The 18111-nt window shown below is 40.5% G+C and overlaps 1 protein-coding gene across 5 annotated transcripts in view; it reads right to left on the reverse strand.

Moving 5' to 3' along the window:
- LOC5569240 (cadherin-23) overlaps positions 1–18111 on the reverse strand; it is a 160271-nt gene that overhangs the window by 108624 nt on the left and 33536 nt on the right. For all 5 annotated transcript variants that reach the window (XM_021857581.1, XM_021857582.1, XM_021857580.1 and 2 more), the window contains exons 7-10: positions 14251–14895; positions 14006–14196; positions 13595–13942; positions 12813–13537 (exon numbers count right to left, since the gene is read on the reverse strand). In XM_021857581.1, the coding sequence (XP_021713273.1) occupies positions 12813–13537; positions 13595–13942; positions 14006–14196; positions 14251–14895 (1909 nt within the window). The remainder of the gene's footprint in view (positions 1–12812; positions 13538–13594; positions 13943–14005; positions 14197–14250; positions 14896–18111) is intronic.

Consider the following 18111-nt stretch of genomic DNA (forward strand, 5'->3'; position numbering starts at 1 on the left):
TTAGATGGCTGTCATTTATGATTCCGATTTTGGTGCTGAAAAGTGGAAAGTTGAGTCATGAAATCATGAAGCAGGATGTGAAGGAATCATTAACTCATTTCATGAAAACGGAACATTATACGTCAATTTAGATCCCAGTCTATATTTGCTATTGGTAAACAAATGAAATGAAAATTAAAATCGTTGCGACTTTTGTGCCGGTAGTTTCATAATAAACCGCGAACACATTCCACAATTGTCAACCTAACGAGTGCCAAATCTTTAGCAGGAACGCGAACATTCAGTGGTTAGGTTTGTATGCAAAATATTGTTTCGAACATCAATTGATTGGTCCCTGGGCTCACAAAATGCTGGTGGATTGCATGAGTAAAGGAACACTCCTTAACAACACTGTGGATGTGGAAAGTGAACTGGAACATCCGGCTACCGAAGGCTTTTTGTGAGCTGCTCTGCTATAGGACATAGGGAAGGCATCACATTCGAACAGGTAAAATCGCCGACGAGTTTGTGAAGCGAAATCTTCGATCAAAGTCAAACATTGACATTGACATTGATGAAGGCTTGTAAGTATATTTTGGAACATCTAACAGCTCCGGTAGATTGATTGTGTCGTGACAAAATGTGGAAACTTTCGGAAATCTCGCCAAGAATGTCATCGATACGATGTCAAGGTTCCGAAGAGCAGTGTCTTTAATTGAAAGTTTTTCAAAAACAAAACTTTTTTTATTATTTCACTTAAAAAAATCACCGATTGCCATGAGACGCGTTGACTAAGATGAAGAAAGTGACAGTTAGATTTGTGTAACGCCCTGAGCATACATATTCTTGCATAGTACTCACGACTTCATGACTTTTAATCATGATATCATGAAACATAAAATTATATGAATTCATGATTTTTTGTTCATGAATCCGGCAACCGATTTTTTCCGTGTGATATGCAAACCAATAATAACAAAATAACAATCACTCCCAGTAGAAAGGTTATGGTGAATTTTAGTAGATAGACATGCGTTACAAAGCTTATATTCTTATCCTACAAGGTTCATATAGTGCAAGCTTAAAAAAGCGCCTTTGCCGGCCAAGTTCTCAACTAAAGAGATGATCTTCAGCAGGACTAATGGTAGATCGTATTTAGTACTGAATTTTCAACGAAGACAGTACTGTGCTATCTATTAACGCATACAATATATTCTACAACACCCAGAAATTTATGAATCCCCATAAGCCCATAAAGGACCCTAGGGGTCCTTTAACGCGTATTCCTATAACACCCCTGTTAAAGTGTCTTAGCTTCTTCTTCATTCTGGCGTTACGTCCCAACTGGGACAAAGCCTGCTTCTTAGCTTAGTGTTCTTAAGAGCACTTCTACAGTTATTAACTGAGCGCTTTCTTTGCCAATTGACCATTTTTGCATTTCTATATCGTGTGGCAGGTACGATGCTACTCTATGCCCTGGGAGTCGAGAAAGTTTCCAACCCGAAAAGATCCTCGACTGGTGGGATTCGAACCCATGACGCTCAGCTTGGTCTTGCTGAATAGCTGCGCTTTTACCGCTACGGCTATCTGGGCCCCAAAGCGTCTTGTAAGAGCAGCATAAAAAATGATTGTATTTACAATGTCTAATACAAAATACATACTTAAACTTTGCTCTAGGTTCGACTTAAAGAACGGGCAGAAAGTTTAATATTGCTGTGTGTGTTTGAAATGCAAATATCAAATACGGGAACACCAAACGCGGTAAGATTTTCAACAAGGAAGGCGAAGTTAAATTTTAGTTTTCTTTGCTAGGTTGGCGGTGATATGGATCATGGTTGCTAAGTACCCTTTGGTTACTGTGTTAAAAAGCAATATATTGAGCATGATTGATTTTACTTGTTCTGCCCTTCTACGCCTACTTGTCCTATGTTTTATGTTATCCTTATGGAACGCAGGACAAATATGTTTAGAACGGTAGTGTTGCCAGCTACCATTTAATTTTGAAGTCTTCATGCAAATCTGGATTACAATTAAAGAGTTTTTTTTTATCTTGCTGAGCATTCTCTTTTTAAATTACGCTCAAATATTGGGATTTTAATTTTTTTATTTTTTCATTAAGGTGAAGATGAATCGAAGCCAAAGTTCAAATTTTCAAGAGCAAGAATCTGGAGAACCAAACACCCGTTTGAGCTGAAAACCTAATCGATTGATCACCACCAGCTGGTGACCAGTCGATTAAGTTTTTAGCTTAAACGGATGTTTGGTTCTCCAGATTCTTGCTCTTGAAAATTTGAACTTTGGCTTCGATTCATCTTCACCTTAACAGTGTTTGCAGCCACATGAACATTTGTGCGTCGGCAGAATGTACTGCTTCCAATGCTTCCTTCAACTTTAGTGAACATTCGGTAGGGGCAATCAGGGTAAAACCGACACCCTTGGATTTTTTATGTTTTGAGCAGATTTTCATGCACTTTCCACCACACTCTATCTTTATTTGTCAAATGTTGTGTTTCGAATGACATAACAACTGACGCTACCAATAAACTGTCAAAATAAACAACAAAATCATATTGGATAACATAAAAGAAGCGGTAGTTGCAATATTTCGCTTTCATGCCTTAACTATTTCGCATGTGAAATGTTTAAAATGTCATTAGTTTTTTTGCGTCTACATCATATTTTACTATAATTTCGTAGATACAACTTGAAAGAGAATGTAAATTTAGGTTTTTTGACAGCTGAAAACGCAATTGAAAAAAAAAAAATGTACCCACTCGGGGTAAGATCGACACTTTCATTTGGGGTAAAATCAACATATTTCTTTGCTTCATAATCAAACTTCAAGTAATCTCTCTTGTCGGAAGACTTTCTCTGTAATCCATGTATGTCTTATTTTTGAGTTACAGTGAAGTTCACGGATGGCGAACTTGTTAATATGTATAAAACTATGCGACTTATTGTCACGGCGTAAGCCTGAAATAAAAAATCTTGCCAATCGATCAAGTTTTCATTTTAAACGTTTGGGTCTCCAGATTATTGTCCTTGAAATTTTCAGGCTTGGCTTCAATTCATCTCCTTAGACGAGACTCGCGGAGACGGTCTTCTCTTTCGGCGATTGCTGAGTTTTTTTTTATAATTCCACTCAGTGTTTATATCAATCTTGCGCAAGCCGTTCAAGCTCTCACATGATCATCTCAGCAAAAAACTATTGCGTTTACATCACACCGAAGCATAAACGGCATTTTGAGTAAAATTTCATGCCAGCAAACGTAGCAGACATTATAAATAACTAGTCTTGTGTTTAGATTTATCAGCATCTTTAGAAAAACTGCTCCGCTGACTGAGGTTTTACAAAATAGTTTATCTTTTATATAAATAAAAAATGAATGGTGTTTGTATGTCACGAAATGGATCGAGAACGTGCCAACCGATTTATGTGATTTCCTCGCAGTTGTGTTCCTCAAGGGTTGCGACATGTTTGTATGGAATAATATTTGCGAAAAATCTTACCGAGAAAATTGGGAAACCGGGAACACAAATTTGACATTTTGTGCAGGGATTTTCCATGGCCTTCTCCAAAGCCTACTGGGCAGTGCGAAGTATGCCGGGACAGCTAGTTTTGAATGCAATACTTTTCACTTTTCCAACCATAAAAACGATGGGCTACATATAACGTTTCGTGACAACCGAATCTGGGCTGTATATGATGTTGATATTTTTCCTCTTCGCGAGTCTCTATCAGCTCATCTCCCCTTAATGAAAGTTTGACCAACATAAATCTTACATTGCGGTTTTCGTAGGAATTATAGGATTGATTTAAGCGTGTAAAAAGCCCAGATTTCCAACTAAATGGTGGTGAGGTATAGGTGCTCCGCGCAGCAATTTTATTTTTAAAAGTGCTCCGCGAGCCAAAAATGTTGAAAACCCCTGGTTTGTGTGATTACTAGTGTCCGGCAAACTTCGTCTTGCCATCAAAACGTCAAGAAATCCCCCATACAAAATGATACCTTAATCGTCTTTCGTTTTCCCCATTATTCCGGAGACTTTCCTGAACTTTTTCCTTGCACGAACACGTCGCATCCCTTGAGGAGGGCAACAGTAAAAAACTTGCGTCAAACCGTTGACCCGTTCTTGAGCTATGTCGTGACATATAAACACCACTCAATTTTTATTTATATAGATAGATTTGTGAATAATGTATGTTTATTTTTTTTTTATTAGTATCATTCTAAACATTGCATTCATTTCTTATATCTAGGTGTTCTGTGTTATTAGACAACACTATCATCCTAATTTGGTAAAACAAATTTAAAATTTAATTAACATTTTGTTAACAACATATTACATTTCATTTGCCGTAGCAGTTCAGATTTTTTACAGGTGAGTTGATTTCACCAGCTTATAAGAGAAAATAAAAACGCTTTGAATCTACTTAACGTAACTTAACCTAAATATAGAACGCATTAATCGTGGCAATAGAAGATTGTAACGATTTTTGCCTGAAATTATTTATTATTTTATTTGACATTTGTTCCAATGTTTCAACATTGGATATTCTATGTAACTCATTGGTACTATACCAGGGAGGAAGCTTCAGAATCATTTTCAAAATTTCATTTTGAATTCTCTGCAGAGCTTTCTTCCTGGTATTACAACAGCTAGTCTATATTGGTACAGCATACAACATGGCTGGCCTGAAAATTTGTTTGAATATCAAAAGCTTGTTCTTAAGACAAAGTTTGAATTTTCTATTAATAAGGGGATAGAGACATTTTACATATTTGTTACATTTGGCTTGAAAGCCCTCAATGTGATTTTTGAAAGTTAAATTTTTATCTAGCATGAGCCCTAGATACTTAACTTCATCTGACCAATTTATTGGAACCCCTCTCATCGTGACAACATGTCTACTTGAAGGTTTCAAATAAAGAGCTTTTGGTTTATGTGGGAATATTATTAGTTGAGTTTTGGAAGCATTAGGAGAAATCTTCCATTTTTGCAAGTATGAAGAAAAAATATCCAAACTTTTTTGCAATCGACTACAGATGACGCGCAAGTTTCGTCCTTTGGCGGAGAGGCCTGTGTTATCCGCAAACAAAGATTTTTGACATCCCTGAGGTGACTCAGGTAAGCCAGATGTGAAAATATTGTATAATATTGGTCCCAAAATGCTGCCTTGAGGAACACCAGCTCTTACAGGAAGTCTTTCAGATCTGGAGTTCTGATAATTAACCTGAAGTGTACGATTTGACAGATAACTTTGAATTATTCTAACAATGTATGTTGGAGAATTAAAGTTTTTCAATTTTACAATCAAACCTTCATGCCAAACACTGTCGAATGCTTTTTCTATGTCTAGAAGAGCAAGACCAGTAGAATAGCCTCAGATTTGTTGGAACGGATCAAATTTGTTACACGTAAAAGTTGGTGATTGGTCGAATGTCCATGGCGGAATCCGAACTGTTCATTGGCAAAAATTGAATTTTCGTTGATGTGGGTCATCATTCTGTTCAAAATAACCTTTTCAAAAAGTTTACTGATGGAGGAAAGCAAACTGATTGGACGATAGCTAGAAGCTTCTGCAGGATTTTTGTCTGGTTTTAAAATTGGAACAACCTTAGCATTTTTTTTTTGTCAGGAAAAAAAGCTAATTGAAAACATTTGTTAAATATATCAACTAAAAATGATAAGCTACTTTCTGGAAGTTTCTTGATGAGGATGTAGAAAATTCCATCATCGCCAGGAGCTTTCATATTTGAATTTTTTAATAATAGTTCTCACTTCTTCCAAATCAGTCTCCCAGGCATTTTCGAAAACGTCCTCTTGATTGAGAATATTTTCGAACTCCTGAGTAACTTGATTTTCAATTGGACTAGTAAGTCCTAAATTAAAATTGTGCGCACTTTCAAACTGCATAGCAAGTTTTTGAGCTTTTTCGCAATCAGTTAGTAATAATTTGTTTTCCTCTTTCAATGCCGGTATTGGCTTCTGAGGTTTTTTCAAGATTTTAGATAATATCCAAAAGGGCTTAGAGCCAGGGTCCAATTGAGACATTTTATTTTCAAAATTTTTGTTTCTGAAATCTGCAAAACGTTTCTTGATATCTTTCTGCAAATCCTGCCATATAATTTTCATATGGGATATTTGAAATGCAACAGGGACATGATCAGAATCAAAATCAGCATGAGTAATCAGTTGGCTACAAAGATGACTAGAGTCAGTTAAGACCAAATCAATCGTAGATGGATTTCAAGAAGAGGAAAAACATGTAGGGCTATCAGGTTATTGAATTGAGAAATATCCTGAAGAGCACTCATCAAATAAAATTCTGCCGTTGGAATTACTTTGAGAATTATTCCATGACCGATGTTTGGCAATGAAATCACCAATGACAAAAAAATTTTGACTTATTGCGAGTCAATTTTCGCAAGTCAGTTTGGAGCAAATTAACTTGCTGTCCAGAGCATTGAAAAGGCAAATAGGCAGCTATGAAAGCATATTTACCAAACTGTGTTTCAACAGAAACACCTAAAGTTTCAAAAACTTTAGTTTCAAATGATGAAAACAGTTGATGTTTTATACGCCTATGAATGATGATTGCAACTCCCCCACATGCCCCATCAAGTCGATCATTACGATAAACAAAAAAGTTAGGATCTCTTTTTTGTTTATTGAGTTTTTTATTTTATCAGTATAGTGGTCAAAATGACATGTCGTGCGTCGGTCGAGTAAAGTGAAAAAAAGTGCCGCGATCGATTAGTTCTGTTTGATCCATCGACCTTGACGCTTGCTCCTGCGGGGCCGGGCGTTGAGGGCAGGATCAAACATGTCACGCGTCATTCGCGTAGCACGGTGGAATAGTATATCCCCTGTATGGCGAGTGACGAACACTTTTTGGTCGGCGTTCAGTGCTTTTATCGAGTTAGGTGCATTCATTTGAAATTATATATTTATCGTTTACCAAATCGAATCCTTTACCCAAACCTTTCCCATATCCAAACTCCCAGTGTCTACTTGTGGAAGTGCAGAGGACTTCTCGGCTTCCATAAAGCAAGTAACACATCAACATTTCCCTCCCATCCCTAAATTGACCTGCATTCGGACGCAGTCGGCACCGTTCTTGTTTGTTATAATAACACTGCGGAACACGATTTTGTCTCAAGCACAAAATACCGCTATTTACTTAATTAAAGGTTGCTGAATCCATTGCCATTTACAGAAATATGATAGCACGTCTAGTTTTTGAGATATTGGCTGTTGAAAATGCTAAATTTGACTATTTCAGCCAACTTGCATGCAAGTTTTCCAGCTTATATGGCAATTTATTTGCTTAATTTGCCTCAGAACTCAAACTTCATGTGTATAACAATACTTATCATCAATGTTCATAAAACTTCCGATGCTCAAAACTTATTTTTTGTTGGTTTAGAAAAGTATTGTATTTTGCCATATAAGAGAAACGAAGAATTTCGTATGGAGACTGCAAGCATGTGGAAAATCGATTTAAACTCAATTTAGTCGTAAAATTTCGATCAAATTATATCTGAAATGAAAGCTAAAGTCCTATTTTGCATGCTTGGTAGATAAGATCATATTGTGTGTTGATAAATCATTGTTTAAATTTTATGTAAACATCAATGAAACCAATGTTTTGTACAACTTTGGCGACCTGTAGCTAAAAATTGTGACGTGCTGGAACATTTCTGAGAACGGTATCAGATTCAGCAACCCCAAATCTACTAGAGACACATTATTTGATTCTTGAGACACGCAAAAATGTCATTTTTGTTACGCTGTGTAATGAGAGCACCAGTACTCACACATTGAGGATGCTACTGATCCCGAGTAGTGCCTGTTGGTTCTTTGTATAAGTACAGCTGTTCTTGCAATAACGGAGTAGCATCTTCGGGTGGTCAATCATGCTCATGCTATCAGTATAGTGTTCAAAATGTTTTTCCTTTTTCAGTTTGCTGCTCATGTTTTTGGTAATGGATAATCTCAACTCTATTGTCACTACCACGAATTGGTGTACACCAGGAATAGTAATGAAATCAGCTGGTTACCCTGGTAATCTTTCAATTCGCTGTTTCAATCGCCAGAGTATTTGTGCCCATAGGTTATCAAAATTGTATAAACTGCGTAGAATAGTTGTCGTAGCGAATGTTGATGTTATTTGCACCATCGAAACTTGGATATCAATCAATAAGATGCGATAGAGTTTGATTATGAGGAGGTGTGATATAATGTTACCCATACTTAATTTATCCTAGTGGAAGTTGTTCTGGTCAATTCAAAAAAAAAAAAGCTTCTAGAAACCGTATATAACGCACCAGACGCTGATCGTTCTCTAGTGTTAGACGAATTGCTAAATAAATATGTCTCTTGCCTTCGAATCTTCAGAGAATATTTGTTGAAAAACTCCAGGAATACTTTCGCTTCCGACAATGCCATAACGGTAAAGGAATCTGAAGAAACATTTTGCAAAACAACTTGGAAGGGAAAAGGGAATTGCTTAAAAATTCATGAAGCAAGGATCTTTTGAAATCCAGAAGCCAAAGAAGAAATTCTGTTTCAAAGATAATGTTTAAATAAGATTTTGATAGATTTTCTTGTATGTATTTACTTATTTACTTTACTTACTTTATTTACTTATTTTTGATTACAAAATTCTCAAAAAAAAACATTTTCTATGAGGTACATCTCCAGGAATTTCGTCGAAAAGTTTCATTCTATTTGTATTTTCCTACAAGATTTCAGTTTTTTTTACGAATTCAATTTAAGCTGAAGTTAACCTCTTTTATCAAGTTCTTCCAAAATATTTTGGTATGTGGTACTCTATAAATCTGATATAAACCGGATATGGAGTCATTCTTAGAATAATCTGTAAAGGCATTCGTAAAGAAAATATTGAAGTTGTGAAATATTTGAAAAAAAAAAAAACATTTTGCAGGAAGTCCAGGATCATTTTTGCTATGTATGATTCAAATATTACTAGAAAAATTTCGGAGAAATATTCTGAATGATTTGTTAAAGGAATCTGAAAGAAAGCTTTAGGAAGAATCTCAAATGCAAAGATGAAAAAACTTTTGATACATTCTGTGAAGAGTTCGTGGCAATAATCCCTGCTTGGTTATCTGGGAGACAATATATGTGAGAATCCTAGAACTGCTTATACTATATCTTGGAGTAATCCTCATTAATTCTGAACACTTTATGATTGAAACACTTCGTGATATTTTAAATTAACAATTGGAATTTATGTTCATGGAGAATAGTTAATTCTTGAAGATTTTTTTTATGCTGGATTAGAATTAATATTTTCCGTAGTGAAAACTGAAATTTACAATTATCATTGATGTGTAGCAAAATGAGACAAAATATCAAACAAATGAAATAACTACAAAGCTATGCAAACTACGAAAATTGTGAAAATAGTTATTATTGCGACCATTACTTCAGTAAACCAAGAATTTGTGAGACCCTAGACTTCCTATAGAATAAAATCGTAGCTACGCCAATGCTCACGTCGTGATAAATCCACGCCTAACAAAAGACGATGAACAAATAGCGGTACACATATTACCTCCCCGAGAAATACTCCAACCACGAGCCGAAACGTTGAAAGATACATAACTATCCCGCTTACACTACGTCTGACCAGAAAATCCATAAAAAGAAGGTTTCTTCAGAAAAAGGGTTCCTCTGTATTTCAGAAGACAGATTTATCCTACAATTAGAAGCTTCCGATTAATTCCAATGGAGAGTTTCTGCTTGATATGAGTTTAAGGGAAGTAGAGAGGTGATTATCAATGGTAAGATCGCAATCGAGATTCCATTTAATCTTAAAAGAATGCCAGAATTAATCCGCGAAATTTAAGTAAGAAGATTCTGCTAAACTTCAGTGGAGATATTCCGACAAATCTTAGAAGAGAGATATTGCCAAGGATATTGCACAATTTCAGTAGAGTGATTCTGCTGAATTTTCGTAGAGAGTCTCCTCTGGATCTCAGTGAGAAATTAGCTTGCTTTCCAGTAGAGAGATTCCTGTGAATCCAAGAAGAAATATTCCGCTGGATCGTAATAGAGAGATTCTGCTGAATCTCAATAGAGAGAAATTCCGTTGAACTGCTAAAAAAAACATTGAATTCCAGTGAAGAGATTTGGCTGAATACCAGCAGACAGTCATCAATTACCTCTACAACTGAACTGCCATCTTGCAGAAAAAAGACGTAAACTGTGTATCATTTTCCAAAATGTTTCCCCTCATTAATAGTAAACTGCACTGAAAAGACAAACTTTAACCGATTAGACTAAAATACTGATCATTAGGGCGTTGCATCGGATGGATTTCTCATATTTTTTGCTCAGACGATCTGACGATAAACACAACTTGTTTTTTCATATAAATAATCGATTTGCCTTAGCAACTCCGGCAACAGGCAAGCAGCAAAACTCCATGCATACTTGATAATCTTCTCAATATCAATATTATTATCATTCATAAATATTAATATTTTAATACTGGATCTAGTGTCCTGCCCCATGCTACAAACTTATCTTCCCATAGCGAAAACTAATTCTTCTTACTATAATAAAGAAATATTCTCAATCCGACGGATAGGAGAAGTTCATGAGTTTGTTTTCTATTATTTAGCTTCGTATGGATTAGAGCTCTGCAAACATCTTCAAAAATCCCAAACAACATTAGCTCAAAACAGATTTGTTCCTTCAGCAACATCATTCATTAAGGATTCAAAAGTGATTTTTCTCTATTGGATGATAAGTTTATACTTGCAATACAGTATTACCGTGTTTGGAACATTTTTCTTTCAAAGCAATTTCCATATAATCGTTTACATTGTCTCTCCGAGATGAGCCAGCCTCGGGCTGCAAATCTCGTTAATAAAGATAATAATAATAATTACATTGTCTCTGGGAAACCTTTAAATCACCACCTAGAAAGCTGAAAATTTCACAGAACACTACACGGGAAAAAATACTGTGGTAAAAAATACTATTTTAGCTGACTACGCCCATTCTTGAAACTGCCATGCAATTTCAGACCAATTTACTATGTTTACGGTACATCAAACCACATTACTGGTACATTTGACAGAAATAATTAACAACAATCTGATTTCGACTACAGACATGGTAAAATCAAGCGTATTTCTGGTCTGCTGAAAATTGCCGGTGCGAGCGCTTAAGTTAACCCCTAAAATAGTAGTTTTTACCGCACAATTTTTTGCGTGTATTTTTATGGAAATGACGATATGGGAGATTGGATTTTCACACTTTTTCAAATTTAGAAACGCTCTACTGATCATTGCTCCATATTGCAAACATTTTTTTTTATTTTTTTTGTTTGAAGATAGAAGACATAATTTTGAACATTTCATTTTATTCTGTGTAGATAAAAAATATTGCAATAAATGTTGGTATATTCATCGCAAAAGACTCTTTTTCTCTCTTTCTAAAACATAATATAATAATAAAGATTATAATATACTTAGATGTTTTTTGAGTTTTCTAAATCAATTCGTTTAGGATTTTCTAGATATATACTTTCGAAGGAAGCGCTGTAAGAACTCTAGGAGAAATCCTTTGAAAATTTCTAGAAAGACTGTAGCAGAAATCCGTAGAATTCATTCCATTTTTTCCTGTTTTTTTTCTGTTTCTGTTCGGGATGAACCACTGCAACCAGTTTTCTGTGATCTTTTGTGGTATACCCATGTTCTTTGTTTAGTGCATGTCGTTCTACTCCTTTACTATACCATTGAGAAATAAAGAAGTAGTCGTTTTTAAACAATTATCATACTTCACCATTTTGCATAGAGCCTCTTTGGAAAAAACAGTTTGGAGAAAACAGTTTGTCATCATTAAACTTTCAAAAGCATGCCCCTCAATCAGGCTCGGCTACTATGCTGGTTGAATGATACCGATTTTGACCATGCATCGGCACTCTAGTATATCACATTATTGCTTCTACCTATAAGGTTCAAAGTCGTTTTTTGTAACTGTGAACAGGTTTCATCTCATTAGACATTCAAATTCCATAAAACAAGAAGCTTGTTTAGAATGTAGGTGGTCTGCTACTCCACTGTTTCGGAATCGTTTACCTCCTAGATATTCAAAAACAAGCACTTGATCTTGGAAAGAACTTGTCTTTTTTCATATTGAAATTTAATTATTATTTAATTAATATTAATCAAAATCCGCCTCAGATGCTGATTGAGTCATATTTCCACTTCGACCTCCTCATCATCTAGGACAAACGATGGGTCTTAGTGACTTTTCACTCTTTTAAACTCTTCCGATCATAACTTATCAGTATTAACAAGAATAGATACAACAAGAGTACAATATGGTAGATCTTACCTCGCAACGCACCTCGAGAAAATGATCTACCCGCGTTACGGGAAATTAATTCCATAATAATTTCTCGAAGAGTGTTAAGCAAAAAATATTTGAAGTTATATCAGGAGTAATCGTTAGACTAAATTCTTTAGCACAAGGTAAAGAAACTTTTTGAGGCGTCCTTAGAGTTGTTCTTTCAGAGATCTTAGAAAAATTCTTGAAGGAAACACTTAGAGAATTCCATGGAAAATTCCTAGTAGTCATTCTTGATTGATCATCTGAACGAATTGCTGTAGTAACTAGGTAACACAATTCTCAAATAAGTGTGTATTGGAATATACTGTAATGTATATATCAATCTTTAAATTGTTCGCATCGTTGGACTTTTAACTTGCCCTGTCCAAAATTGTTTCACTTATGTTATGTTCGTTGCACTGTTAGTGAACGGCTAAACTTTGCGAAACACGTGCACTCACCTGCCTTGATTTCCATGATCCGATAGTTGATCTTTGCATTCGGTGTGCTTCGGTCGTCTAAATCCGTCGCCTCAAACCGATCCACTATCACAGCTCCTTTATTGGCATCCTCCGACAGTTCTAAATCGGCCAGGTTGGGCAAGATCGGCCCGTGATCGTTGATATCCAGCAAGATCAACGTAAAGCTTACCTCGTCCGAGTTTTGACGGCCGTATCCGTTCGGATTGTCGTAACCCTTGACGTTGATGGTGAAACGAGCCGTTCCGGTATCGCGATCCAGTAATTCGTTGTTCTGCTTAACTCGAACCAAGCCTGTTTGATTCAAACGTTCACTGGTTGCGTCAACTAGTCGTTCGACTTCAAAGAATTTCTGCAAGTCCGGAAACGTTTTGTAGTCAATCTCAAATGCCACAGTGTGGAACTGTTCATCGCGATCCAGATCTTGGACGTTCAATTGAAGGAATTCCGTACCGGATGGGGATTTTTCGAATATCTCCACTACTGCAGGGAGTGTTGAGTCAAAAGTAGGAACTTTGTTGTTTGTATCGGTTATGTTGATGGCGATTGATCCTTTGGTAGTGAACAATCCATCGTAGAGAGAAACCTCAAGCGAGATTTGGTAGGTGATCGGTACGTCACAGCCGATGGGTTTCTCGGAAGCGTCTACCGTCAGCATTCCAGTGGGTGCAATGGAAAATAGGCCCTCATGATCAGGATTCTTTGCGCTAAGATGAAAAAAGTTCTATAAAAACAGATATCTCTAGAAAAAAAAAACTACCCACGTGATCGAGTAGGTGATTTTGTCTCCGTCGAGGTCGATAGCCGCTATACTGCCGACAATGTTTCCTGTTTCGGCTTCTTCCATGACGAACCGATCTACTTCCAACGTATTTCCAACGAACTGCGGCTCGTTGTCGTTAACGTTACCAATCTGGATCACTACGATCGCCTCGGTGTCTCCTGGAGGGATAACCTGGTTCTCATCGACCAATCGAACCGTGAGGAACAGCGTCTCGTAGGCTTCATAATCCAACCGTTGATTGATCGTGGTTTGGTTCAATGCCGGATTTACACGAATTCGACCTGTCACTCGGTTCCGATCGGAGGCATCCACGTCAATGATTAGGCAGCTGGTAATGAATTAAAAGTAGACATTAGGGAACTCTAGTTTTTGAGGGTCGGTTTGATATTACTCTTCAAAGACTTCTGAACCAACAGGTACACCGGATTTAACAGCATAACTACTCTGCCAATTGATGCTAAATTTGAGTAGGGCATCAGAATCTGGATCGGTTCCGACTAGGATCGCGGCCTCTTCGGTACCTTCAATCTGGACTACTGTACTGGGCTCAGAGTTTTCCTCGATGTGAAATCTTCCCCGTGGCTGCGAAAAGTAGACATTTAGCAGAAAACTAAACAATGTTGAACATTTGCTTACCACAGTGATCGATGGAGGTTTATTGTTGATATCCCGAACTGTGATTACAATTTGTGAGAACACCTGATGCAGAGGTTCACCTTTATCTGTTTGCAACGTATCCTTGGCCTCCATTTGGACAATAACCTCCTGGGCAACGTCCCAATCGAAAATACCGTCCCTCGCCGTGCTAATCTTGTAAACGAATGTTGGCACTGGGTGTACCTGCTCGGAAGTGTCTACGGCAGTAACCTTAAGATCACTGCCGATGCGGCTCAAAATGCGAAGCTGTACTGCGTCATCCACATCTCGATCGGTGATCGTCACCGTCAGTAGGTCAACACCGCCTTCGACGGTTTCATCGATGGCAACCTCGTAGATTTCTTTGTCGAATGCTGGCACTTCGTCGTTCCAGTTGCGAAGCTCAATGGCTACGACCTGTTGGTTTGTGTGGGATGCTTCCGCAACCTCCGCAGCCGTCACGATCAAATCGAACTGACGTCGCTCGGGGAGTTCGTAGTCCAGCTTGGCTGCATTGACGATCGTGAGCGTGAAGGTACCCAGCTGATAGCCATTGTTTGGGATGATACTGAAGGACTCGGTTGCAGACACAACTTCTCCTGAAACTCGCTCCTGTAGATGAACGTTGTACGTTGCATGTGCGCCCTGTGTTTAATGGAGTAATAGAATAGAATTGCATGATTTGTTAACTTTTGTTGAAGAAGCTCAGGGAGGATTCTACTGAACCTCAGATGAATTTTTTTTGAATCACCGGGAGAGTAGAGATTTCATTGAACCCAATAAGTAGCAGAAAAGAAAAGAAATACATTCCAGAAGGGAGATTCTGATGAATCTCAAAGAGAATTCTTTTAAATTCTCCACTCCACAATTTCACTTAATCCCAGGATAGAAGTTCCGGAGTTCCTGGGCAGATTCCGCTATACTTTATCAGGGAAACTCCGCTAAATCACAAAAGAGTTCCATTGAATTCCAGAAGGAAGATTTCATTGAATCTCAGGAGCGATGTTATGCTGAATCACGAGAAGAGGATTCCTCTGAATTCTAGGAGAAAGGGGAATCTCTTCCGATATTCCTCTTAATCTATGGCGGGATTCCGAAGAATTCCAGTTCGGGTTTCACTGAATCCAATGAGGGATTTCACAGAATTCAAGGTTGGATCGCTGTGTTCCAACGAAGAGCTTCCGCTGAACCAGAATCCTCATTCCAACGAATCCCCATTCCAACGAATCCCAGGACGGATTCCAGCGAATCCCAGGAGGGATTCCAGCGAATCCCAGGAGGGATTCCAGCGAATCCCAGGAGGGATTCCAGCGAATCCCAGGAGGGATTCCAGCGAATCCCAGGAGGGATTCCAGCGAATCCCAGGAGGGATTCCAGCGAATCCCAGGAGGGATTCCAGCGAATCCCAGGAGGGATTCCAGCGAATCCCAGGAGGGATTCCAGCGAATCCCAGGAGGGATTCCAGCGAATCCCAGGAGGGATTCCAGCGAATCCCAGGAGGGATTCCAGCGAATCCCAGGAGGGATTCCAGCGAATCCCAGGAGGGATTCCAGCGAATCCCAGGAGGGATTCCAGCGAATCCCAGGAGGGATTCCTGCGAATCCCAGGAGGGATTCCAGCGAATCCCAGGAGGGATTCCTGCGAATCCCAGGAGGGATTCCTGCGAATCCCAGGAGGGATTCCTGCGAATCCCAGGAGGGATTCCTGCGAATCCCAGGAGGGATTCCTGCGAATCCCAGGAGGGATTCCTGCGAATCCCAGGAGGGATTCCTGCGAATCCCAGGAGGGATTCCTGCGAATCCCAGGAGGGATTCCTGCGAATCCCAGGAGGGATTCCTGCGAATCCCAGGAGGGATTCCTGCGAATCCCAGGAGGGATTCCTGCGAATCCCAGGAGGGATTCCAGCGAATCCCAGGAGGGATTCCAGCGAATCCCAGGAGGGATTCCAGCGAATCCCAGGAGGGATTCCAGCGAATCCCAGGAGGGATTCCAGCGAATCCCAGGAGGGATTCCAGCGAATCCCAGGAGGGATTCCAGCGAATCCCAGGAGGGATTCCAGCGAATCCCAGGAGGGATTCCAGCGAATCCCAGGAGGGATTCCAGCGAATCCCAGGAGGGATTCCAGCGAATCCCAGGAGGGATTCCAGCGAATCCCAGGAGGGATTCCAGCGAATCCCAGGAGGGATTCCAGCGAATCCCAGGAGGGATTCCAGCGAATCCCAGGAGGGATTCCAGCGAATCCCAGGAGGGATTCCAGCGAATCCCAGGAGGGATTCCAGCGAATCCCAGGAGGGATTCCAGCGAATCCCAGGAGGGATTCCAGCGAATCCCAGGAGGGATTCCAGCGAATCCCAGGAGGGATTCCGCGAATCCCAGGAGGGATTCCAGCGAATCCCAGGAGGGATTCCAGCGAATCCCAGGAGGGATTCCAGCGAATCCCAGGAGGGATTCCAGCGAATCCCAGGAGGGATTCCAGCGAATCCCAGGAGGGATTCCAGCGAATCCCAGGAGGGATTCCAGCGAATCCCAGGAGGGATTCCAGCGAATCCCAGGAGGGATTCCAGCGAATCCCAGGAGGGATTCCTGCGAATCCCAGGAGGGATTCCTGCGAATCCAGGAGGGATTCCTGCGAATCCCAGGGACCCGGGATTCCTGCGAATCCCAGGAGGGATTCCTGCGAATCCCAGGAGGGATTCCTGCGAATCCCAGGAGGGATTCCTGCGAATCCCAGGAGGGATTCCTGCGAATCCCAGGAGGGATTCCTGCGAATCCCAGGAGGGATTCCAGCGAATCCCAGGAGGGATTCCAGCGAATCCCAGGAGGGATTCCTGCGAATCCCAGGAGGGATTCCAGCGAATCCCAGGAGGGATTCCAGCGAATCCCAGGAGGGATTCCAGCGAATCCCAGGAGGGATTCCAGCGAATCCCAGGAGGGATTCCTGCGAATCCCAGGAGGGATTCCTGCGAATCCCAGGAGGGATTCCTGCGAATCCCAGGAGGGATTCCTGCGAATCCCAGGAGGGATTCCTGCGAATCCCAGGAGGGATTCCTGCGAATCCCAGGAGGGATTCCTGCGAATCCCAGGAGGGATTCCTGCGAATCCCAGGAGGGATTCCTGCGAATCCCAGGAGGGATTCCTGCGAATCCCAGGAGGGATTCCTGCGAATCCCAGGAGGGATTCCAGCGAATCCCAGGAGGGATTCCAGCGAATCCCAGGAGGGATTCCAGCGAATCCCAGGAGGGATTCCAGCGAATCCCAGGAGGGATTCCAGCGAATCCCAGGAGGGATTCCAGCGAATCCCAGGAGGGATTCCAGCGAATCCCAGGAGGGATTCCAGCGAATCCCAGGAGGGATTCCAGCGAATCCCAGGAGGGATTCCAGCGAATCCCAGGAGGGATTCCAGCGAATCCCAGGAGGGATTCCAGCGAATCCCAGGAGGGATTCCAGCGAATCCCAGGAGGGATTCCAGCGAATCCCAGGAGGGATTCCAGCGAATCCCAGGAGGGATTCCAGCGAATCCCAGGAGGGATTCCAGCGAATCCCAGGAGGGATTCCTGCGAATCCCAGGAGGGATTCCTGCGAATCCCAGGAGGGATTCCTGCGAATCCCAGGAGGGATTCCTGCCCTGCGAATCCCAGGAGGGATTCCTGCGAATCCCAGGAGGGATTCCTGCGAATCCCAGGAGGGATTCCTGCGAATCCCAGGAGGGATTCCTGCGAATCCCAGGAGGGATTCCTGCGAATCCAGGAGGGATTCCTGCGAATCCCAGGAGGGATTCCTGCGAATCCCAGGAGGGATTCCTGCGAATCCCAGGAGGGATTCCTGCGAATCCCAGGAGGGATTCCTGCGAATCCCAGGAGG

Source organism: Aedes aegypti, chromosome 1 (genome assembly GCF_002204515.2).
Source record: "Aedes aegypti strain LVP_AGWG chromosome 1, AaegL5.0 Primary Assembly, whole genome shotgun sequence".
NCBI lineage: Eukaryota > Metazoa > Arthropoda > Insecta > Diptera > Culicidae > Aedes > Aedes aegypti.